Source organism: Patella vulgata, chromosome 9 (assembly GCF_932274485.2).
Source record: "Patella vulgata chromosome 9, xgPatVulg1.2, whole genome shotgun sequence".
Classification (NCBI taxonomy): Eukaryota; Metazoa; Mollusca; class Gastropoda; family Patellidae; genus Patella; species Patella vulgata.
In genome coordinates this window covers 34,086,047-34,112,792 of record NC_065887.2, presented here as the reverse complement: position 1 = coordinate 34,112,792, position 26,746 = coordinate 34,086,047, and the positions used below count along the sequence as shown (strand labels likewise).

The following is a 26,746-nucleotide window of genomic DNA, read 5'->3' as shown; positions in this document are numbered from 1 at the left end:
GTTGCCCACTGGGGGTGAGTAAAAGAATGGGTGTAAGCTTCAGGTTGGTCTGGAATATTTGGGAAGACATAGGGATACAAAAGACAACGCGATAACCTTTAAAAGCTTACTGACACAATCAGAGTAGCGATCGACTTTCTGTTCAATATTTTAATATCTTTGAAATCCCAGCCTTAATTTTAGCCCGACAAAAATGCAAAATGGGTTGCGGAAATGAAACCGGGGGTGGGGGTGGTCAAGGAATGCGTCTCTTGTTTATCAAGCGAAGGAAGAACAACTTTTCTTTTCCATTTAAAGACCTAAAGAGTAAACATTCAGTGGAAATGTAGATTCCAACGGCCATAAGTAGAACATAACTTCGGGGCAGTGGCGAAAAATAAAAATACCATAACGGTACACAAATTGTCTTTAATAATAAACAATTTATTATAGAGCATTAAATTAATGACTGACATGAATTGAAAAACCTCAAAACGTTGCCTGGAAAATAATATCATTGAAATGACAAATTACAAAAAATACAATCGTTTTAACTCCAGTGATAATTAAGTTGAAAACGTTTATTGTGCGGTCTTGACTCGTGCTAAGAGAGTTATACATTTTTGAAAAAAATTGGTGAAGAAAACAACATTTGAACATAAAACAGCTGAAAAGACGAACTTCAAACCCTTGGTACTCCTTTGAGTTGAAGAGACTTTGAGGGCTTCTCTCTGAAGTTGTGTAAAAAGAAAAGGTTTTAAGCTTGTGGTAATCTTTAGTGGAGATTTTCTACGGTTTGATAACATTCGACACATGTGTGAGGAGTTTAGCTGGAGAGTTTACCTCGTTTGAAGTTCTCGTTTCAACTAAACATAGAATTTGCCTTTTGGCGTTTCGACAAATTGAAGGGAAAATATGAGAAAACCGCCATGTTAAACGTCCTTCTGTTGTCACCATGACATAAGGTACTGATGCAGTTAATTAGATAATAAAGAAGTATAATATTTCATAATAGTACCCATTGGTATTGTGCCCCACAGAGTCAAATTTTACTGTATTAAAAGTTGAACTCTCCACAGCGATTGTTCACGCTCAAATGACAATTTCCCAAATGATTACAGGGTAGGCACGGACCACGTGCATAATCTGGAGTATGTTCATAGGGTTATAAAAAGCCATCGCACGTCACATTTTCTACACATATATCAAATATTAAACCCGTAAAAAAAGAGAGAGAGAGAGAGAGAGTGAGAGAGAGAGAGGGAGAGAGATGGGGTTTAACGTCCACTCGACACAAACTAGGTCATTTCGGGACTAACACATGTTCAATTTTATTTCAATAATTCACTTGCGCGTAGGGGTCTTTAGCAGTGGGAGGAAACCGGAGGACTCGGAGAAAAACCACGAGGTTGGACAGGCGATCCTACTCCTTGCCACGTACGGGGAATTGAAACCCCGCCCGCCAGTTGACTCAATGACAGACCGTATGATACAGCGCGCGCGTGCTAACCATTCGGCCATCCAACCCCCCAAACCCGCAAAAAAATCTATTGTTAACGATTCTGAATAACAGTAATAACAGTTCGTTTTGTTGTTTTAATTTGCTTTATCATTAACTATACCGTTAGCAGCGGCATATTCTGGTTTAGTACAATTAATATCTACGAAGCTTCGCGGTTAGGCAAGAATAGAATACTAGTAGTATTTTCCTTTTACTTTTACAAGGTTCTCAAAACAATTGTTGAGTTGCCTATCTTGCCAGTTACTAATTTAGGTTTCTTGGTCTAGTTTTCTGTAATGTTTCGTAGAAAATATTCTTGATTATCCAGGCCTGTCAATCAGGCGGAGAACTTTTGCGAGACTACTGGTTTAGCGCGACAAACTCCAAACCAAGGACACGTAACTTATTTTGAACACAAAAATGCCCGGATGTACTGGCCTTTGGTTTTCCTTTTGGGTATATTTTCTTCTAGATGTTTAAATGGTTATAACTTGTAAAATACAACATGACCATTTATTTAGTGACTATAAATGTGAGTAACTAAGTTAAGGCTTGTTATATATATAAATATTGTGGTATAATTGTCGATATATTTGAGATGTTTATTTATGGTGGGACACCCTGATATGGACAATTTAAACAAAATTACGAAAATGGACCACTTAAATAAGTAAAGAAAAATATAAAGAAAGGTCTGTTTTGAAAATTGGTGCATTGCCACGTACATGACACCCTCTTGTATTAAAATAGAATTTTAGTCTGACTGACAATTAAATATCCTACAGAACCACTTTGATGATAAAAGTTAGACGTACTAGAAAGGCATTGTAAAATGAGAGATGCAAGTTAACTGTGGTATCTAGCTGCAAATAACTGAAATGTCACGTTTATAATATACGTACCTTGTTCACATACAGCTGCGCATTAAGGTTTTGTTCAAATTCGAAAAGAAAATCTAAGCAAGGGTATTGGTTGTGTCTTTTATTTCTATGTTAACTCGACTTTAAATAATTGCCAATTGGATACCCCTTCTGGAATCGTTCCCATAACGAAATAGTTCTAATCTGCGGCAGTTTTAGTAACGGTACAAAATCCTACGACCAAAACTACATAGTCGAGCATAAAATTAGTTCGAAATATTTAGTAAATCCCTCCTATCTGTATTCATTTTAAAACTTATTTGGTGATATTTCTAGTTAGTATTGACCCCGTACTGTAATTTCTTTGTCAATATATATAATAATGAAGACAGGGTGGGTTAATTCTGTGTGCGTAAATTATACGGTAAATTATTGCACTTAGGTAAAATTTATTTTCAAAATAGTCTGCGATTGTTGGTTTGTTCCCATGAAAACAAACTATATCGAATTCCTGAAATTGCGGCAATGATTCGTGATTTTACTTCGGTTTGCTATGTTTTTTAGCTCTAAGAAAAAGAATTCGATAATTTGCTTTGGTTTTACTTCTTAAAGGTCACCGGAAAAGCATCAATTTTTTTTTTAAATAATGCAAGTAATTATGTCAACATATCCTTTCCATAAGTATAACCCGAGCCCGAACGTCAATAATACCTGCAACAGGTAAATTTCAACATTAGTAATTTCCGCCGTTCTCCGTCGGTAGTCGGAACTTTCCGTCAATAAGCAATCCGTGACGTCATTTTAGTCCTTCTGCACATAGAAATATAGACTAGAATATGAGCAGAAGGACTAAAATGACGTCAAATTTACGGAAAGTTACGACTACCCACGGAGAATGGCGGAAATTGCTAACGTTGAAATTTACCTGTTGCAGGTAATATTGACATTCGGGTTCGTGTTATACTTATGGAAAGGATATGTTGACATAATTACTTGCATTATTTAAAAAATTTATGAACCTTTTCCGGTGACCTTTAAATATTGTACTGGCAATTATGGTGGCTGTTAGCGGCCATTCAAATGAATCTAAATTGTCGCCTTGTGAAGAAGGCGACAAGTCGACGAAACCAACCCGCCGACACAACAAAATAACCCGACGATCGTCGCCTTCATTTTGTCGTGTCGGCGGGTTGATTTCGCCGACTTGTCGTGCGGCGACTTGTCAAACTCGAGCATGCGCATTTGCTGATTGGATAACTTGCATGCGCACAGATTAACTTTCGAGGCGACAAGTCGCCGCACGACAAGTCGAAATAATTGTATTTCGTCGACTTGTCGCCTTGTCGGTTGTGAATAAGTCAAAGGCGACAAGTCGATAAGTCGACGAAATCAACCCTAATTTATAAAATGTATAATATACATCAATTGTATTTATGGTTATCCATAATGTGTGTTCTTTATAATTTATTTTTTCTTGATGCTACATCTGCTCTGGGGATATGCATCGATCTGTACTCTCCAATCTATTTATAATACTTGTAGATAACCCAAATTACCCAGTAACACACAAAAAAAGATACAATACAATGCGTTAACTTGCCGATGATGACGTACTGTTTGCAATGTTCTGTCGTTCCAGTTAACAATTTTTTAGACTTTACTGTTTAAGGTACTATTTGTTCAAGCATTGTGGTTCGAGAAATAAAGGGGATAGGGAGAGAGAGGGAGAAATGGGGTTTAATCGCCGATTCGACACAACCTAGGTCACTTCGGGACTAAGGGCTCAATTTTGTTTCAATAATTCGCTTTCATGCAGGGGTCATTGGGCGAAACCAGAGGACCCCGATAAAACCCACGAGGTTGGACAGGCGAACCTACTCCTTTTCACATACAAGCTGGGAATCAAAACTACGCATGAAGACACCTACGCGCAAGCGAATTACTGCAATAACAATGAACGATTTGTTAGTCCCGAAATGACCTAGTTTGTGTCAAGGAGGCGTACCCCCCCCCCCCCCATGCAGTTATCTTACATTGCTGATTACATGTAGCAATGTTTTAAAATGTTGAAATAAATTAATTCCTCAGACTGCCATTTTTTTTAAAAAATAAAGTAAATTCACTTATTTAATCAGCTTGTTATGGCGTTTATTATCCTAAATATGTTCAACGTGTTTTCCTTTTGTTTGGCAATAAACCACCCTGTGGTGAGCAGATTGCGGTAGATCGTTGGCGAATTGGATTAATCAGTCACGCCAGCAACTTCAAACACCGTAAACTAATTTGCGTCGTTTTCTCGGTAATTGTTTGCAATCAGATGAAATTATTTATGTTAGTTTAACTTTTCTGTGCGGTAAAAATACATCAAGTAAATCTCATCACGCTAAGTTAACAACAGAAGCATCCGGGCCTTTTATCGGTAACATTCGATAAAATGTTGTAATATATCTGAAGATCAAAGAGAGCGCCAGGTAAACAATATTAGGTAACGCTACGGTAGACTACAGTTGTGTAACTTATATCACCTCTCTACAACTTAATTAGCACAACATACTGACAACAAGATTTGATAATTAGATACGAACTAAGCCCTATTATGAAAGGTGGGGCACCATTTAACTTGGAATGCTGCGATTAGATTGAAATGGGTGATAAATCATTTACACTCAAGAATTTAACAAGATCTTATAAAAGACAAGAGTAGGGGTGTTAAAACATTTAACAACCAGATTGAGTGATACAATTTGAAAAGATTTGATAATTTAAATTTGTAGTAAATCTCAATACAAAGGTATGGAGAACATTTAAAATGGAGTTTTGTCGAAAAAAAAAGTGTCATATTGGTACGTTTTTGAATTTTTGAACAATGAATAACATGGGAATAAATAAAACGTAGAAGTCACTCTTCTGCTTTCACCTTTAATTTTAACCTGAAAGTTTTGACATAGAAAATTTTCTGTAGGCCTTAAAACAAGTTGGGTTACTTTACAATATTCAGGTCGCATAATTTGGACTTCTTATGTGTGTGTATATATATATATATACGCTGCATACGGGCTCCCTTTTAATGTACATCAGAGGAATTGGAATATTTGCATACTTAGTCTTTGAAAATCCATGTATACACAAATATAATAATGCGAGACACAGAGCTTCACCTTGTCTTATACCAGAAATATGGATGTAAAACTGATGGCTATGAATTTGGATTTATATATGAGCAGTAATGTAACGAATTTCAATTTCTATAATAGAACTAAAAAAAAAGACTACACGTAAATTGACAATTTCATTTGACAACATGGCCATTTGAAATGTTAACATGCATGTAATAGAACCAGCATTTTGTGAATAAAAACCCTCCCTTACATACAGCCGTTTGGTTTTCTAAACCGCAGACGTAATCCACATGTTTTAAAAATTGAAAATTGCACTGACACATGCAAGAGACGGGATATTATCTCGCCTGAAGCCAAAGATTGATATTCCAGCAAATATTCCATGAATTTCTAAGATGTGTAGAAATAAAGGAGAAAGAAAACAAAGTAAAATGTTGATTCACCTGTTAGTGGAGAGAGAATTTGTCTTTGATTCAATGATTGTTGTAAGTATATGAAACCTCCGGGGCATTAGCACGTGTTAAACAAAACGTTAACAAGTAATCAATGTAGGGAGGGTTGAGGCAATCAGTTGATGTTACAACTAGACCACATGTAGAGGTTGATACGGCTGCATATGTACTACAAAATATTGGCACTAACTTATAAATTAAGTTGAAAAAAGGGAAAAACTGTGCCTCCTTCTTTGGAAATCGCTTAAAATATTGGTTTCTTTTCTCAACATATTTGAGGACTCAATTCATTTGTATGACTAACTGTTGGACATTTTTTGTGGGTCAAATCACAACTGGTTTCGTTTATATTTTACTAGGGGTCTTTAGCAGTGGGAGGAAACCGGAGGACCGGGAGAAAACCCACGAGGTTGGGCAGGCGACCTTACTCGTTGCCACGTTCAACCGGGGAAACGAAACCAAACTAGATCATTTCGGGACTAACATATGGTTCAATTTAATTTCAATAATTCCCTTGCGCGTAGGGGTCTTTTAGCACGTCTACATTTGCTAATCTCTTTGTCACAACCCCAGAATAAAGAATCTAGGAATTAAACTGTATGTTTTCTTCGAAATGATGGTGGTATATTTAAAAGGAATGCATTATACCCTTTTTAGAAGATTCCAAATGTCACTGAGAATTTTGCCCGTGGATTCAACTTTTCCCAAGACATGCTTTAGAGATTAGAGGAAATGTTGACACCGAGAATCTTTCCAGATTCGGCTACTAGGACAATATGCTGCCATAATGTATTTTATTAACTGAAAGTATACACTAGTCTTCAAAGACTTCACCGCTGAAATTCTCTTTGTGCGTTGCTTGAATTCAAGCAATGTGTGGCATTTTATCAATGAACGTTCTATTGAAAGTTGAATAAAGTGACAATATGTAAGACTACGTGTTATCGGTTATTTCACACCCCTGACCCAATCTCTCAATGGACATTGTTTTGTTTTGGAATCTTATTACCAAAGGTCGTTTTATTTTTTCTTTCCGCTCTCGCCCCGCGGCTCGTCTCCTATCATCCATTGTCAAGTTCACGTCGTCCTCGCTACGCCTTTATCACCTTCTCAAATAAAAATGAGCTAACCTCAAACTAAGCATGAAGAAAGTAGAAGAAAATAACAAACTTTTTACACACCAACAGTGCTTTGATTTACAACATTCACACATCACATGACGACATCCACCAATCATGCTACTCTCACCGGGTAGTCGGCGCCTTTGATGTCTAAAATCCAATTATTTATGTATGCGGATTGATGAAGTTTGTGTGAAAAGCGATTAGCTGCCCTCCCTCGACTGCCTCTCTTACAACAAGAAATAATCTCCACCATTGTTAGTGTCAATATCGTAGAGCGTCGAACCATATGGAAAGAGGGGATTTAATTTCCTTTTAACCCACCCGACTTGTGCTAATAATTGGCTGGCGGCGAACATCAAAGGAGAAAAATGACAAACTGATTGGTGGGCGGCGAACTTTAGAAGATAACGGGCGTGCTAGCGTGACGTCACCGTAGGGTTATTCAAGATTTTATTGGAGAGGTATTTAGCCTATTCACTAAGAATTTAGGCAACGTATACTCGCGTTTAATTTTCTTTCTTCAGTTGTTGACGACGTTTAGAAGCGTAGAGTTTATAACAGTTCGGCTCGTCGAGGAGAATCAGTCAGAACACCAACCACGTCTCAATAGTAACTACTCTCGCCTATAGTACAGTGGATACTCTACCCAATTGTCACTAGAACATAATCGTAATACGGATCCAAGCTTATAAACATTGTGCACCGAGGGTATTGACATTGGAACTTATTACATAACTATGAGCTTATAAAGTATACCTATTAAGAAATCCTTAAAGATGGCCGCAACAGTTGCATATCCACATGGATTTAGTATTTATCAGGTTGGTTGATTTTATTTTTTAATTATTATAATGGAGGTTGGAAGACGGCAGCATAAACCATGTAGGGTATTAAGGATCATTCTGCCGATTCACAATGAGATTTGTTTAATTACTGAACTAGATGTGTAATTGACTTCCACGGTGTGGTAATCCAGAATGTATTTTGTTCTGAACATGCAGGATACTTCGTAAGATAACCGACCCCCAAAATGGTAATCGCGGCATAACTGGCATTTAATGCAGTGACTGTCAATTCAGTATTCTTGTTTGTCTGCTATATCAATGTGTGTGTGTGTGTGAGGGGGGAGTGAGGGGGGGGGGCAAGCAAACGTCATAAACCCCAAAATAGAAAACTCTTAAAAGTCGTTACGACTCCTACCACACCTTAAAATTGCTTCAGACAGGTTTCGACGATTCTGTTAGGAAAACCATATCTCGGCACTAGTCTATATACATCCGAAAGATATGTCCATAATTGTATGTAACAGTAAAAGATAACAAACATAAACGGTGGAATTATATGAAAGCAAATATTCCTCATTTTTATTCTATAATTTTATTGATACGTGATTAATAAAACTTGGAAGGTTTTTAATTTGAAATGCTGCATAATTTAATTTCATAACTGATAATATTAGATAGAACAATGTATATTGAATAATTCTTATAAAATCTATCTCGTATCCAATTATGTTAAATGGTTCTTAAAATGAAATATGCATCCTGTTTAGAATAACATGTAATATATTAATACATAAATGTATTCTATGAAAATGTTCATGTATTGTTCTTAAATAAAATGTATAATGAATCGAATTATGTTAGGACAATAATGCGTTATTACATTAATTTATACACAACACGAGGATGTAATACATGGTATTATATAATACTCACATATTTAACATTGCCTCAATACGACAAGATGTTACACAAGCAGTACAGGTCCTGTATACATAATATAATTACATCATCGGACCAAAAACAAAACATCTGGTTAATTTATAACAATTTTTCATATGCAAGTGTATCTAAACATGAAATAAATAAACTGAGAAATAATGGTCACTCCCAGGCCATAATTACTACATAATACGTTCATAACTTGGCAAATCCAGTAATTAATGTTCGTCGTGGACAAAACAGTGAATTAATGAAATATTTGTTGTCCTTGATGATAAAATTGACCAGATCTTATCTTTATATACGACATAGTTGCATTATACATTGCTAATTGCGGAGAGTTGCATTAGACATGTACATAATTAGCATTATACATAATTAATTGTGAACAGTAGCAAAATACACAATTAATTGTAAATAATAACTTTATACATGTACAATTAGTAGCATTGTACATAATATGCACAATTGATTGTGGATAGTTGCAATATAATGTACATAATTAATTTTAAAGTAGCATTATATATAATTCTACTGTGGAATGTGTATATACCCATATCTAAAGCCCCGTTAAAGCTTTCCGTTATCTGTATGTGTGTAAAACAAAGAAAATAAAATAATTGTAATCAGAATCACTTAAGCATATAATAACAGCAGTCTTTGCATTAAAATAGTACACATTTTTTTTTTTGACAAACTTGTGAACGATCTGACTTGCGGTGTTTTTATTAGTTAGGATGAAACACGGAGTATCATCCTTCTTTAAATAAAAAAATAAATTTGAATTTCGTTTTAAAACACAGTTCATGTGGTCATATTATGTGATTGCCTACTATAGTGAATGTTATTAAAGTGTGAATAATACTAATAGAAAACATTATCTTACGTTGAAATATGGAGGCTAAAAAAATTATCTTGCACTGAAAAATGGATGCTAAATTAAAAATATCATAACTTAAATTTAATAAGTTAAAATATTATGCTATGAAAACTGGTGTATTTTATAAAAACTGAAATATATTTGATAAAATCAGAAAGTTAATATCATTAGAATACTTTTATTGTATATCATAAAATTAAAAAAAATTAAACCCCTGTTATATAATATTTCAAATGAAACAAATGGAAAACGATGATGTGCCATGGAACTAGAAATTCGATAGTTAATATTTAGGCGTAAAAAATACATATTACAATGAATGCTATTAACAAATTCGAAAAAAACGTATATATATTATCCCCCCAAAAAGTTTTTAAAATATGTAACATTATATTATAATATGAAATAATCATGTACAAGGCAATAAAATGAGAAACATAATATATTATATGAAGTTAGGATATATTACATAACAATATGTTTCTATGTTTAGATGGTGTACATGTTAATACTCTCAGCACAGGTGTAAGACACCTGAGAATTTAATCATATGTTAGGTGACCTAAGAGTCAGTGAAGTTCTATCTAAACTTACTAAAGGAAATAATTACACTATTTTCACACATGCAGTCGTCTTTAAACTTTTCTTTCAATTGGCATCTTCAAAGAAGAATTTTTTTCTACTTAAATATGTTGTTCATGTGTTGCTGATCCCCTGTTTCAATTGTGTTTCTATTTCTCCTTTTATTTTACTTTTTACTTCTAGCAAAATACGGATTGAAGTACTGTGGTGTCGGCTAGGGAAACAATTCTTAAATTTCACCTTTCTTAGATTGAATACTCTATTTTTATGGGTAGAATTCTACTCCTCGTTGCCCCTTCCACGACCACAATAAATGTAATTGTATACAAATTACATGTACATTGTACGAAATCAAAATAATGAGTCGTCTGGAAAAGATCGCAAGATTTGCTTAATAGGGTTATGTAACTCATTTAAATAATCTCATTGCTCACTTAAATTTTGAATGAGTGAATTGATGATCGTGATCACAAATTCAAGACACACTTATTCAGGCATTTATTAGTATGGAATTTTGGAACTTCCAACCAACTGTTTATAGGAACTCAAAGTTTTTATTACGTAATTAACCGGATTTGTTCATTAATATAAGCCTTAATCCCATTTGTGTGTGACATAGCTTTATTTAACGACCGCTTTCCCCAAAGTGATCTCGCCGACAAGGTCTCCGTTGAAGCGACAGGTTTTTATTTTTGGAATAAAGAGTTACTACAGAAAATACGTATTCATGCAATCATCAAATGAAAAGTTGTGTCATGTTTTATGCACCGGCTACTATTGAAAATAAATTGGCTATCGTCTTTGCCCACAGTTAGCATTACATGTGGGGTGTGGGAATCTGGTTAGACCGTGCACTATATTTCACTGATTTCCTGGGGTTATAATATTTTGTTTATAGTATTTGATACAATTTTAATTATTCTTTCATTCTTTTAACAAATGATCATTTTTTTATTTTTCAGGAGCCTATTGATATGATGCATAGATCTCCATTATCAATGCTGGCGTCCGGTTGTGGACGAGTTAACATTCAAGGTCCAGAAATACAGAAACCACTTCCATTTTTGCCTATGCATGGAAGTTGGCACGGCCACCCTCAACATCATTTAAGCCCATACCATGAGATGGTTAACCAGAAATCAACAATTCAGCACCCAATTGCTCTCCCAAGCAATAACATGAATCTGCGAATCCCTGCCCCAAGAACATCCCCTGCATTTAATTACGAGATGTACCAGAACAGAATGATTCAGCAAAACATTATCGCAGCAGGACAAGGTTTCCCACCAAATTCCATCCCCATGTCTGTTGGACCCACATCTCCTGGGTCAGGTATCATTTCTATGACGCCACTGACCAAGCAACTTTCACCCCCGCCCACTTCGGAAGCAGATATACCTTGGTGGAGTGTCCATTCACCAAACCAGGCCCAAGATAGATTTCCGATTTCAACAAATTTAGTCTTTAACCAGAACTCCCCAGGTGATCTTCATCTTGCAAGCGTTATTCACGGATTAAAATCTACGATAGCCCCAACGAGACGATGTCGTAGATGTCGTTGTCCAAATTGCCAGAACGCAACAAATTCTGGTAATCCGTCTAAACGGAAGCAACATATTTGTCATATTCCCGGCTGTGGCAAAGTTTATGGGAAAACGTCCCATCTAAAGGCTCATCTTCGCTGGCACAGTGGTGAACGACCGTTTGTGTGCAACTGGTTATTTTGTGGAAAAAGCTTCACCCGTTCTGATGAACTTCAAAGACATCTTCGGACACATACAGGAGAAAAACGATTCGCATGTCAAGAATGCGGTAAACGGTTCATGAGGAGTGATCATTTAAGTAAACATGTGAAAACTCACGACGGAAAACGTGCTGCAAGTGTGAAATCCTCTGCGAGTGACGACGATTCTGGTCACATGACTGACGACGAAGATGTCGATGTTGATGTCGAATCAGATATTTCAGATGATATTGATTTAGAAAAATTGGACAACGAGGAGAATTAAATGGAATTCGAAACGTGAAAATGACGCTGATTTCGAACTTGTATTAAGTAATTTGTACAAGGAAGAGAACTGAATTTTAAAGTGAAAATAACAGCGAAAACGTGTTATTAAAATACGATGATATTTCCGTTTCATGTACATGTATTATGCCTTTCTCGAATAGTGAATACACTATACAGCATAATACTATGAAGAGACAAACCATTCAGATGTCAGATAACGAACGCCTTTTCTGTATTACGGGTTTTGATTGGTAGGTTGATTTGCAGTCGACCAATCACAATCTATTCGTTACTGGACGCGCTCTTTAAAGAACAACTGAAAAATACTGAAATATTAATCTGGTTTTAAATAGTCTGATTTACACAATCATGAAAACTATACTGAAATGGATAAATGGTTTAATAACAAGGAATTTGTAATAGAACCAGTGATTCGAATCGAAGAGAGACAGTTTGATTGCCTGGACAATTTTCACAAAGATTTCAATATTGTATCTTCAGTGAATAGATATCTCCAAAGTGCTGAATTGTTATTTTTTGCTTTTTGTTATGAATGAAATATTTTAAAACAATATAAAATCTAGATACAAATTTGATTAGTTTGTGTTTTTTATAGGAGGCTGTATTCATTTAATGCACCTTAATAAGAGTACCAGTAAATAAGCCTTTGTGGATGTTGGAGTCGAATCACTCCAGGTTCGGAGCAGTGGCGTAGCAAGGAGGCAAATACACTTCTGGGATCTCCACACGGACAGTCATTTAATTTTGGCCCATTTTACTAAGTAAATTAAGTTCATAATTAATGAAAAGTATTTGATAATAGTACCGAATAAATATTAGAGCAGAAATATCAATCTGAAAAGAGGCAGGACATAATTATTAATTAATGAGGTTATTATAGGTCAATGAATACATAATGTAAGTAATAAAATTACAGTACTTGGGATTCAGGGAATATCTGCTGAGAAGGGAGTTTGAATTTAAAATGAATTTTGTTTATATTTGCTATTCACGTGTATTATAAATATGCGGAAGTGAAACCCGGGACGACCTGGTTAGTAAGCCTGCACCTTTCTCACTGGGCCACCGTGACTCTTACATGTATTTCTTACATGTAAGAGATTAGAATGTGACAAAATGTCATCACAATGCTTCGGTCATTTGAGACAAGCATGGTATTCTTCTATTTCTATGGTTAGGTGTGAATTGCGAAGTAGAAGAAAAGTACCCGGACAACGGTGTTCCCTATTCTTCTTCTTATTCCAAATGTCTAGAGAGAGCGAGAGAGAGAGAGAGATAATGGGGTTTAACGTCCAATCGACACAAACTAGGTCATTTCAGTAATAACACATGGTTCAATGTTATTTCATCAATTCGCATGCGCGTAGGGGTCTTTAGCAGTGGGAGGACCCGGAGAAGACCCACGAGGTTGGACAGATGACTCTATTCCTTGTCACGTACAGGCTTGGAATCGAAACCACGCTACTTGACTCAATGCCAGACCTTCGTGTTACACCCCCCCCCCCCCATAAATGTCATTAATCTGCACAGACCTTGGATGTTTGGTCCAATCCGTAACACTAGGCACACCTTTTTGCCTGCCCCACGTTGCGTCGCCCCTGAAAAGGCTCTTATGGGCCCACGTTGGGACTACGGTCGACTACGGCGATACAGAAACACCGCATTCGCACTTGAAGAACGTTTTCTCTGCACAAAAAATAAGGATATGATAGGAATGAGTTTCGCTCCTCGCCCAATTTTTTCCTGAGAGGATTGAAAAGATACAAAGCGTCAACGATATTTTTCACCTAACCGCCTGTCTGGGGTTATAAATCGCTTCTGATATCCGACACGTTTAGAGATTTTGTGTTTAAATAAAGCGAAGTTAAAGTAAAGAGAGCGTTTATTTACATCAGTAATAAAGCTGGCTTATAATATAACTTTACTTCGTTTAGAGACTTGAAACTTCAAACAGTTTTCTTCAACATGTCGGTCGACTTAAATCAAGTTGAAAGAAGAACTTGAGTCTTTGATGTGCTTATTGTGAATGTAGTCCAATACGATCTAATATAAACCGATATACAGCAGGCTGGGACAAGGTGGTGTTTTAACAGAGGGGTGGAACATCGAAATAGAGATCAATAATTATCTAGGTGGTGTACACTAAAAATGTAGCAAAGTATGTTAGCGATGTGAACACCTCAAATGAGAAGTGCTATCGGTAGATATAATGTAAGTGCATCCTGCTTCGTACATGACACCCGTCGTTACTAATGGTGTGTTAATAATAATACATATTATATGAACTGGGATAGCAGACTGGATTGGATGTCATTTAGGTGAACGGTGGAACAGTGGTTGTTTCTGAGGGAATGGTGTAAATTTATTATAAGAAAATAAAATGTTGATTTGTTATTTCTTATGGGAATTAACGGCGGAAAATGTCAGTTATCTAAAACATGAACAGAAGGTGGCGTAATTTCTGTTTAAAGATGCATTATGTAAGATTTAGATAAAGAGTTAGTCGTTCTTGCTATACTAGTTCAAAAATAGTTAATGCAAAATAAACATTTTGAAAATTTTATTCAAATTGCTTTATTCTGAGCGAGGTTATCACTCTTCGTGGTTTTGACAACACAGGGCATAGATTGTTTATTATCTTCACAACGGTACCTGTTATTCGAGACTTAGCCTTGCTTCGCCATTTTTAAATTAAATCATTAAATGGAGACCGTCTTTTCATTTTGGTCATCCAGTGATTTAGAGCGTTGATTAAACCCTTGTCATGTGACTAAATGTCTGCATAATAGTTTATATTACATTTGAAGAGCCAAAAAAAAGAACTGCAAGGGGCAGATTAAGCTCTTACATAATGCATCTTTTAACATTTTTTATACTCAGCTGATGTTTACTAACCCAAGCTTACCTTCTTCCATTGCACACCTATCAATAAACATATGTTTCAAGATGACCGGAGTGTTGTGTTGACAGGCATTAAACCCAATTCTATTCCAGTGATTCATTATGGAACTTCACATAACTAATATTATATTTATTGTATATCGATATATTGGGATGGACATACGCCTTGTTCTAGAAAACGTATACGGTCATGGTACAAAATAGAAATATTTGAAATACAAAGGAATATGAATGACAAATCACCACCTGTTAACCAATTTCTAAAGTTCCCATCCTCAATGCGATTTGATTCTTTTCTATACCAGTGAATGTTACCTAACGAATTTGTTTGTTGTACTTCCAGCAGATAGGTGACACACACGATTTACAACAAACAGTTCAGATAAATTGGATTTTAAGGTTAACAAAAGAAAGTAAAAGAAGGTCGGTAATCCGATAAACACATTGTTAAAAAGATGAAAGATATATTGTAAGCACAGGTAGATACCGTAAAGTAAAAGTACGTGTATATTGGTATAAACATCCTCGCTTTCTTTGTTCTTTTTTTTTTATTTTGTTTAAAATCTTATAGCAGAGGCCTTCGTTGACAATAAGGGTGACGATTTTAGGCAGTCACCCATAGGGATTGCACGAATATATAGTCAGACGTTCACTGAATTGACACCAATAAACTGGATGATAATACTGGTGTCGCGGTTTGATTTGGTACCCGGTTTGGCCTCGTGAAATGATTTATCTTGTTGCTTCATTTCATCACTTATTCAAATCTTTGGTTTGATGTCGTATTTTATTTTTATTATTATTATTAATTTGCATATTTCCATTTTTTCTTAATATTCAGTGGTTCTATATCATTTTACTCGCGTCAATTAACAGCTTGTCTATATTATTATAATATTCACGACCACCCTTTTCCAGATAGCTTACGTCTACACCTAGTTCATTTTAAAACAGCTAAAAATTTCACAACTTATCATATCAAAGGTATAAATGGAACTGTATACAACAGATTGTAACTTGACGTTCTCTGACCATTAAATTAAACATATTTGACGATGTAAATCTTGCATTGCCAGAAAGGCAGCAATGTTGACAACCTCCTGTATCATCGCTACAGAAAAATATTCCCAATCGTGTTTGATTCCCACGAGAATTAGCTTATCCACTTTCTTCAAAAGAATTAATCTGCGACCTAGATACGTTCCAGTACCCACGTCATTTCTCAAAAAAAATTGACAATCAAACTTAATTTAGTTCTCTGGTAATTTTCGGGTGAAATTGAAAAAATGGGGAAGAAATCCAGAATGACGTGAAAAAGTTAAAGTTACAAAACGTGTTACAGTTAATGATGCGAATTCATGTTTGATAGTGACAATCGCTTTGATAAATTGCTGATTAATATTTGTGATTCGTTCACTTCAGACATCAACGTTTTTTTTTTTTAATTTTACTATCGAGTGCACGTGTTCTGGAAGCAAAGCGCAAAACATCATTTGAAAAAGAGTATTTGATTTAGAAACCACATAAACTTTTATTTAGCAGTCGAGATCTGGACAGCTTACGTCCTCGTGGGGGTCAAACATCTTTAATTTGAAAATGCACAATATGTCAACATTCATAAAAAGGGTTGACCTGTATGTCCAATATACCCAACATGCAAAGTCTAATATATTTTAAGTGAAACATACGGTATCAGGCTAATAATGTGACATCTTTGCCATTTCCTGGCCTATATCATTTTTTGAATATTCCGACGATCTTAATCTTTATTAACATAAAGAGCCCAACATGTCGCAATCATCTGATGATAACTGAAGGGGGTTGACCATCGCGATATTTGGTTCAAAGGAATCTATAGGCTCTGGTGTCACTTTTCTACATGATGTCCTTAATTCGTGTCTGTTTTCTTCGGGTTCCTTCCTCCTCAAAATCATGACTATTCACCAAAACCTGTCAGAAAAGGTCGATTAAATCATTCTTCTTCGATTCTAGACCTAAAAGTCAATTCAAATTGAGCGTAAAGGGAGAAAGAGGGAATTCTATAAATAAGCGCAATTATTAGTCTTAATCCATACAATTCCAGCTGCATTATTTCCCCCTGTCATCGATTACTACCCAAAAGTAAGCATGGTTACTCCTACAGAAATATCGTTAATTTTTTTTAAACTACTTAAAGAGCAAGTGAACACAGTAAACTGTCTTGATACAAGACTTACTTTAAGAATAATGAATATTTATGTTTCCAAAGGATGGTAAATAAAAATAGTTGAAACGGCTTGGTCTGAGCGGGATGAAATCAAGCATTTAAAAACACCAGTGAACTTGTCTTTCACTCGGTTTATAAGATTTGTTTTAGCTGAAATACTCTCGATGTAGCGGAACGACATAACCTAAACCTCTAAATTGATTTGACATCATTGCAACACTTGGAGATTTCACGCTACAAGCTTGGATAAAAGTTATGAACTTAACCGGAACCGCCAACACGCCATTTAAATTTACACACGCTCATGTGACTTCATAGCGACATGAGCCGTTACGGTTGAAATATGAAAGAACACCGACAATAAAAGCGGTATTGGTGTGAAGGAAAGCGTGTGTTATGAGCGGATCAGAGCAGATTTATCTAATTTAAAGAGACAGGGTACAATTGAATGTGTCAAGGTGGGGAGGTTTAAGGCATTAAAGAAGTAACAGATTTGTACCTAGTCACACCTTATAGATCTTAACAGGTAAAATATGGCGATTAAAACCGATCAATAACTCCTGACAGAATGAGATTAATGTGATCGCTTTTCTTTAATCCCCACTCACCCTATTAACACACCACATAACATTGATCTAAACCAACATATCAATAACTTTAACTGATCAAATATCAATCATATATTGATCTTATAGACTTCAAACATATGATCTTTTAAACTTTATTGAAACAGAATAGTAATATTTTTTACTGCTTGTTGATTTTTGTTTTCATAATAATGTTTTATTACCCAAAATGAAAATTATATAAAATGAAAAATGCACTAAACGACACTTTCATTAGTGATCTTGGTCGTTTGGTAAAGAAAAGTAATTTTCGATGATCTGGCGTTATTTGACTATATGTGATCAAATTGGATTGAATGCAGAGTTTAAAACAAAAAAGTCAGCCATTGATGTAAATGTAGAAGTTGTACACTTTTCCAGGGATTTTCAATGGAAAAAGTAGGACGTTAAACCCCATTTCATTTCATATCAGGAATTTCGATAAGTCTATGATTACATTTTTTTATACACAGGACTGGTCATGATTCAATGGATTACATACACTGCTTATTACTGAGCGACATTAAGACACGGATTTTCTGGTCTTTATCAAGAGATATATTTATTGGTGATAGTAAATTTAGAATGCTAAGTGGTCTTATATTATTTTATTTTTTTAAGCCGCTACGCTCCAGAAGACATGACCATTGTCGGTATTTAGAAAAATAAGAGTTGGAAAGTATTGATAAGTAGTAGGCACTAATTCAAACTATTTTTAAAAAACCCAAACCTGGGTAAGATAATATTTTGAACTCGATGTTCATAGATAGAAATGAGTTCTACCACAGTCGTACCCAGAATATACAAATTACGCTGTGATATCAATAGAAAGTACGTAATGACACGACTTACCATAGGATGGATCGATTTTAGTGATTTCAACCAATATATATTTTAGGAGGACTACTAAGTATATTTTTACCTGTAGGTCTGGAATATTTACCGTTACCACGTTACTTGCTGTTTGTAGAGTATTTACCATTAGTATAAACGTAGGCCTACAACAATTGTTGGGCATACGAAGTGTCATGAGATGTTTTAGAACGAGTAACACATCACTGTCTTCAGCTAAATAGAATTACCATTATTAGTGACATTACAGCATTATATTATTTTTTGATATTTTACCAAATAATATTGCAAGAAAAAATAAATAATACAGAAAATAGTTTTGGTAGAGCAATAAAACACATAAATAATATTCTTTTCACATTTTATTAATAGTGTTATTGAAATCAATTATTGATCACCATGCTCAAATTACAAATTTTAACCAGACAAAAAAGAAAAGAAAAACAATTCTAAAATTATATGTCCATGTGTTATGTATTGTCAATATATAAATAATCTAATTTATTTTTATCACATTACCAATTAAAATTCAGGCCGCATTAATTACATGACGTATTAATTTGTTATTTTACATACGATAAATGACTATATTATCAGGAATATAATTAGTGTCATTGTCCATATTCAGTTAAAATATTATATCTAATCAAATATTATCTAATAACCAAGAAGCGGAATCTATAAATGGATAAATAAAACGGTGGTTTTGGTTCATTTCACATGCATTCATATTTTAAATAGTAAATACAACAGCGAAAGTATATGAACGAGTTTCTGGTTACTTGTATTTAAATAAAGCAAATTGGGTGAATTTGTCGTGTTAGTGGGACCTTAATCAGATTGTAAACATTTTGTGTAATGACTGATTTGAAGATATTCCGTGGTATTAAGAGTGTTTGCTTGCTTTATGGGGGTTAACGTCTGCTTCCGTCTAGGGTGATATCGCAGACAGAAAAATTAATTAAAATATTGAAAGTTTTTTTTTGTTTACATTCAGACACAGTCGACGTTTCTTTGTAACAAGAGGTCATTTTACAATATTTAAAATGGAAATAAACATATATTTTGATTTAAATAGTATTTATTAACATATAATTAATCACAATATGCACGCAGTGCATAATAAATTAAATGGATTTGGAAACAAGCTTTAAAGCTTATATTAATCCTTTAACAAATGATAATAAATTTCATATTTAAATTGCATGTAAATTTTAAACATGTTATAATTAACATAATTATCATAATATAAGGATAAGTATTATATCATCATGTTATATTTTTTACATAATTGTACAGTTAGTCATTTTAGTTCCGTGAGTCAGTTTATAATAGCGAAGGGCTTTGTTTATGTCATTTATAAATTCACGCTGGCTTTATACGAGTTTTTGAATAAAAACTGATATTTAATTCAGTAAATAACTAACTTTTAACCATTTTTTTTGTTATAAAATGGGATATTTTATTCAATATTACAAATGGATAACTCCTTTCGATTTTAGTTAATGGCGAGTTATTGTTGTAATAAGATGGCAAAATTGTTTTCATTTGTTCGTTTATGCATAAGAAAATGTAATGATATTCGTTCCTTATTGCTATATTATATAGTTGACGATATACATTGGAGTATAAACCGTTAGCATAGTCTCTTGTTAGTATAATGTTACTCATAAAATATCATCCTCAGTATTTATTTCTTTACATATGAAAACTGACGAATGGTAATATATGCATAAAGTCAACATGTTAAAGTATATGATTAGGCAATCTGTCTTCATTATATTGTGCATTTGAATAAAATATTTATAAATGATGCCTTTCAGTTTGCATTTTTATTATAACCGTCAACGTTCATCCGGAAGTCATAAAATATTTTGGAAATAACATTAAAAATTGTTTTTGAAATAAATCTAAAAGAATATAAAAATCATTTTGAAGTTGATTCTGAACTATATAAATCATGCTGATTGAGTGATTCGTTTAGTGAAAATTCAAATAGTTTCGCGTCTGTTAGACCCTGAGTTACCTTGGTGATAAATAATCAATTTTATTAATCTCTCACAATTTTAGACGGCATATTTGAACTTAAATGCGCTTAACAGTCGTGAACCGAGAGAATAGGGCGGGATACTATAAGAGGCCTACAAGAACAGATTCTTGATATGAATAAAAAGATTTTCAGTCAATTAATTTTCAATAAGTCGTCCGCTACTCTAGTTCTTAATCCGCTTTTGACGATGTGATAAAAGGGGCGGGGCACGAGGTACAAACCAATCTTCTTTTGATCGTTTGATTGACAGGTTCCGTTCGCGTGACCCCCAATAAATTCACCCTCCATATACTTTATTGAATATAAATCTGACGATTTAAAGAGGAAATGATTTGATTTGAATTTATGACTTAGATAAGCGGGCTTGATATTATTAAACTAATATGAGGAAAAAAAAGTTAAAGGAATATTTTTGTATTGCTTTGCCGATTACATTAAAGTGGGGATATCCTTAAAGAGCTAAATACGAAAATAAATCTAAATCCATAATTATCAGCAAAATCAAACTTTAAAAAGGTCTACAGATATATTACTTTCATATCTGTTTTTTTAAATTTTAGCCCCCCCCCCCCATCCCATTCTTTAATGTCTTGGTTTACAAAGTGAAGTCACGTGCAAAAGTGGATTGCAATGATAAATAAAACAGATTATATAATACTGATATTTCAAGAATTCATTAACTTTGAGTGGAAATATAAACTTAAACAATGTAGATTTGACAATTTTTAGATATTGTTAAATATACTTTCCCAGAAATGTATTTCTCGGGTGGTTATTTCCAATAAAAGTATGTCAGATTTGGTACATATGGGAAGCATAGACACCCAATCTTACTAGAAAAATACTGGATTATCCGAAAAACGACCATGGGGCAAGCACTGGGCAAAATTGCCAGGGTATCACTAACTGGCAACCCGACTGTTAGCTGCCAGCTTATTGTGTGCCAGCTTAATTGACGGAGCGGTTGTTATTTCTTGATCAAATGGTTAGGCGGTTTTTGGAACATTGAGGGGTGTCAACGTACAAAAGACTCTGCAAATTAACGGCGGAAAAAGAAGTGACAAATATACAGAATGTAAACATTGTATATACGGGCATTCTCTATCCTAAAATTAAAAACAAAAATATCACTATATAAGTCCTTTTGATTTCTCATTATTTATTTTATATAATATTTTTGTTCTCGAAAAAAATCACCCAGCTAACATATTTCTTGTATTTTTGTGTTCAACTACAGAAATGAAATCGAGTTTAACTTCCTACTTTTCGTCTCCGACTGGGCTAATGAAGACGGGTTCAACTACAATGTCATATTGCCCCAGTTAGTTATAAGTAGACATGGATGTCGTGTACGAGACATGATATTATGCTTGTCCTTCTAGCTCACCTGTGCCTATTCCCAATTTGAGGAGTTCACATAACTATAATACTGTATTTTTGTATTCACCGAACATACATACGATTCGTTCTGTTCTCAAATAAACGTTGTCATAAGAGTAGTATGGGTAGCCGGGCATTCGGCAAGGCGTGTACTTCACATGTAGCAATGAGTAGGGATTCTGTTTAGAGATCACCACCTCGCTTTCTCTTTTGCGTGCAGCACATAAAGGAGCGATTGACAATTGGAATTCGATGATGAAACGCCGCAAAAATTTCCCCTTTAGCACACTGCATGACATATGCCTGTATTCATTATCCCGATTGGTGCAGAAAAGTTACCCCATCCGACCGCGCCCCCCCCCCTCTCTCTCTCACACCCTCTCTCTCTATTCTTGCCTAAGCAAGATATTGGAACAACATCATCACACTCCCTTTGTAGCTGTCCATTCTCTGTTGACAATGAATCAACTGACAGGTCGAGTTTGTATTTAATAGCAGGAAATTATCAATATAATCACCGTTCTCACACTAGTTTGATGATCTGGTATAAACGTGATTAGAGCAGGTTTTTCTTAATACGAGGTCTTGACAGCAGGAAATTGACGATCGTGAATAAATTTCAGCTTTGAAAATCATCCTGGTTTTCTTTTTTTCAAATTGCGTTTGATTTTATTATAAGAGAACAACACACTGGCGACATGGACTTCAAATTGAAATTTAATCAAATCAAGTGTTTTGATGATGAAAATGGTGAAGTTGAAGATGATGATGATGCGCACTGAAAAAAAAAAAATATTTGTAGTAGCTGTGTTAGGCGATCAAGAAAACTCGGTGCGACCCTGGGCGTTGTAACCATTCATCAGTCAAATGGTATATTAGTCAGAATATAGATGAACTATAAAAACGGTGTTAACGATGTGAATTCTTCAACTGAGAGGTGATGTCAGGTGTCCCAGAAAGAGTGCGCAATCACTACTTATATCTAACTTTTTCTACTCGGGACAAAAAAGGAATAAAAATACAATTTTATACGTTCTGAACTGTTATCAAATGCAGCCCTCAACTTTCCCCCGATTTCCAGAGAATCCCAGTTTTTTGGCGGTCAACGCATTTGGTCATTATTGGACTAACATGTATGATAATTTTATCCACTAGATAAATTTCCCCAAGTAATGAGGTAACTGTCACATTTCCCCTTATTGCAACTATGACCGATGTGTAATAAATAGCGTATTACATTCCATTGATTTCATAGCGCCATCTTTATCGTCTTGGACAAACTGGTGTATAACTCATTTCTATCCATGAGCACTAAACGGATATGAAATGGAATGGTTTTTAGCGTCCTACTTTTCTTCTTCTTTTCGTTGATATTTAAATTGTGTTCCCACGGCAGTGATGTCGCAGACGGGATTATTTTTGTACGCCAACCGAGGTAATGAAGACGTGACACTGTTTAACCCGTATTTTTGTTAAATTCAAATAAGGAAAATGATTACTGACCTTCAAGCAAATATTTATTAAAATAATTTGGATATAAAAAGTCAAATGTATTTTAGATACCACCCCAGATGGTCGTGGTCGTGGTCGTTACGCTATTGATTACTAGTTAGATAAGATTACTAGTTGAAGATCCCAGTTTAGGCACCCAATGTACAGATTACTACTAAGTATGGTCAAATAAAACACTATTTATGGATAGTAATTACTACAGTTTATTATACTGCGACGTTTCAACAAGATTTCACAAGTCGTTATCAATCAAATCAACACAAATATACTTTTCATTAATTGTGTTTTATTTGATTATGCTCCAATTACTAATTTGGGCAAGAGGATTTTTATTGAATATGTAGAAATTGCTAGGTCGTCTGTGAAACCTTGTAATTAATCCGTAACCTGATTGGCAGTCAGTTAAACTTTGTGGTTATGAAATTGTTTTATTAGAGTTTATCTAAAGGGAGATAACTCCATTTTTGTGATGTCAGATTCTTTTGGTACGGATCTAAAAACGTCGATATTAAGACCCCCTTTTCTGATTTTGTAAAAAAAATATTTGTTTAGGAAAGTGAGCTGACGGAAGCCTTAGGGAATTTGTGCATTTCCTCCGACACAACAAAAATAGTTGCGGGTCACGTAAGAAATCCGTAGAATTTGAAATTTTAGAACTAGCTCGATATCTGGGCTTTGGATGGCCAAAGGGTTTGGTGTGTGCACCTTATGTCGTGGGGTCCACTGACTAACCTAACGACGCTTCTCCTTGTTTTCCGGTTACCCCCCCCCCCCTCTGCTAAAGACCCTTCTAAATCTCTCTCTCTCTCTCTCTCTCTCATACTATAATAAGTGTTGTATTGTGTTTGTCCAAAAATAATGTAGGTAAGTAAATAAAATGTGTGTATTGGTGAAATGAGATGCTAAGCTGTATTATTTTATTTTTTAAGATAAGGTACGAGTAAAATGTGAAAAAGCTGAGTTATGTAACTACCGGGAAAAGATGAAAGAAGCCAGAAAAAAGCTTATATGTTATTGTGCGTATTGTATTTCTCTTTAACCTGTTTTATCAGCCCCGAGAGTCAACAGTTAATACAATATGGAGTCCATATGTAGAGGAACCAAAAAAGATTGAGGGTGGAAGTTTCTTAGACAGATGGACAACATGTGACTGACAACCAAGGGCGAATACCGAAATATATCAAAGAGGGTTGTTGAGACCGATTTTCGGAATTTGAAAAATTCTGCAATGCCACAGTTGTGCAAAAACATTCACTATATTCATGGATTAATCTTTGACCTAGAAGGGCCAATATATATAGCAACCTTACAGATTGCATTCAAATTATCTACACCCGCGCCCTCCCCTCAATTTTTAAAATAGATTCTCTTATCTAACCCAGAGCATGGTAACGCGTACATTTTTTGCAAGAATGAAATGATCTGATGTGGCTAAAGGTTGTTGATCTGGTGTCGATTAAAGATTGGGCCAGGTTTTTTTGGGTTTTTTTTAACCGAATCAAAGATGTCTAGTCATTTACATCCGTCTTAAAAAAAATTACATCGACTGTTGCATAAAAGTAGAACGTTAAGCCCCATTTCATTTTCATTTACGATATTTTTGAAATCTCTCTCTATCATACTGGAATATCCCAACGCAGGGACCGAACACGGGATCTTAGTCACAGGGCTACCGTGGCTGTTAGCAACAAATGAACAAAGTATGCAGGTAGCAAACAATTTCAACCTGTCTGCTAATATTTTACAATCCAGAACAAAAAAAGATATGTTCAAGTAACCCGTTCAGTATTTCCTACGCTTGATCTTAAACGTATTTTGAAAATGTCAGTTACCCCAATTTGTACGGTTTATATGAATTAGGACCAAAAGCAATAAAACTAAGTACGGAAACCGGAAACAAATTCCACTATGGCTTCCATTTAATCTTTGTCAATAGAGACTTTAGAATAAATTCAACCCTCTTTAAAGAAGACGTCTACACAACAACTATGCCTCTAGAAAATAAGAGCCTTAGTAATGAAATGAAATGAAATGAAATGAAATGGAGTTTAACGCCCTACTGTTTTTCTTTTCTCCGAACTGGGCTAATGAAGACGGGCATACGCCATACAGTATGCTATCAGGGAAATTTTGCCCGGACAGCGGCACCACGGCCTACTCTTATATCGAATCCCAACTGTCAAGGGATCTTTTACGTGCACACCAATGTGTACACGGGATCTAGGTTTTTCGTCCCATCCGAACAACTAGATAGCTCTCCTTGTCAGACCCTCCGTCGTGCATCAATGACAAGGGGGAACCGTGTCGGAAAATCCCGATGAGCTTTCTCGGTCAATGCAGGGATCGAACACCTGACCTCCAGACTAGCGAGTCAGCGTCTTACCCATTTAGCCACCGTGATCCCCGATAAGAGCCTAAAACAGCAGCTTATCCGAATGGAAATGAAATGTTTAACGTCCTACTCGACTGGGCTAATGACGACGGCTATACGCCATAGAATTTTACCAGACAGCAGCCTACTCTTTTATCGAATTCCACCCGCCAATGGAACTTTTGCGTCCAATCGAATGTGTACATGGGACCTCGACGTTTTGTCCGATCTGAACGACTATACGTTGTCCCTTGCCATCCTGCCCATTTGACAAGCGCGAACCACGTCGAAAAATCCCGATGAACTTTCTCGGTCAACGCAGAGATCGAGCACGGGATCCCCAGGCTAGCGAGCCAACGTCTGATTCACTGAGCCACCGTGGCTCCCTTATCCGAATGGAAAACTTGATCAAATATGACAAGGATACATTTTGCTTTTAAGAAATAAAATGATCTCTGTCTCTAGTATATATATATATATATCTCTCTGGAACAGAAAGTTCTAGAATGTTCATCCTCCCCGACCCCAATGCTTCACACCAAATTTAATAATCAATAGGATTCATCCTCTCACAGCCCTAAAGCTTCACACAAAATTTGAAAACTTTGTAACCTCT

General features: G+C 35.2%; 1 protein-coding gene and 1 long non-coding RNA gene across 2 annotated transcripts; both read left to right on the top strand.

Annotated features, from left to right (window-relative positions):
* Positions 1–7,203: 7,203 nt before the first annotated feature.
* On the top strand, positions 7,204–12,801 carry LOC126832509 (transcription factor Sp5). Its single transcript, XM_050563318.2, has 2 exons — positions 7,204–7,856; positions 11,184–12,801. The coding sequence occupies exons 1-2, from the start codon at positions 7,812–7,814 to the stop codon at positions 12,228–12,230; spliced, it is 1,092 nt and encodes a 363-aa protein (XP_050419275.1). The 5' UTR covers positions 7,204–7,811; the 3' UTR covers positions 12,231–12,801.
* Positions 12,802–14,193: 1,392 nt separating this feature from the next.
* On the top strand, positions 14,194–15,674 carry LOC126832512 (uncharacterized). The gene is made up of 2 exons (XR_007684738.1): positions 14,194–14,464; positions 15,134–15,674. It is a non-coding gene; the product is annotated as an uncharacterized LOC126832512 (long non-coding RNA).
* Positions 15,675–26,746: the final 11,072 nt, after the last annotated feature.

Coding starts and splice junctions, on each gene's coding strand:
- LOC126832509 (XM_050563318.2), top strand. CDS start 7,812: ATGGCCGCAACAGTTGCATATCCACATGGATTTAGTATTTATCAG. Junction 7,857..11,183: donor ATGGATTTAGTATTTATCAG/GTTGGTTGATTT, acceptor TTTATTTTTCAG/GAGCCTATTGATATGATGCA.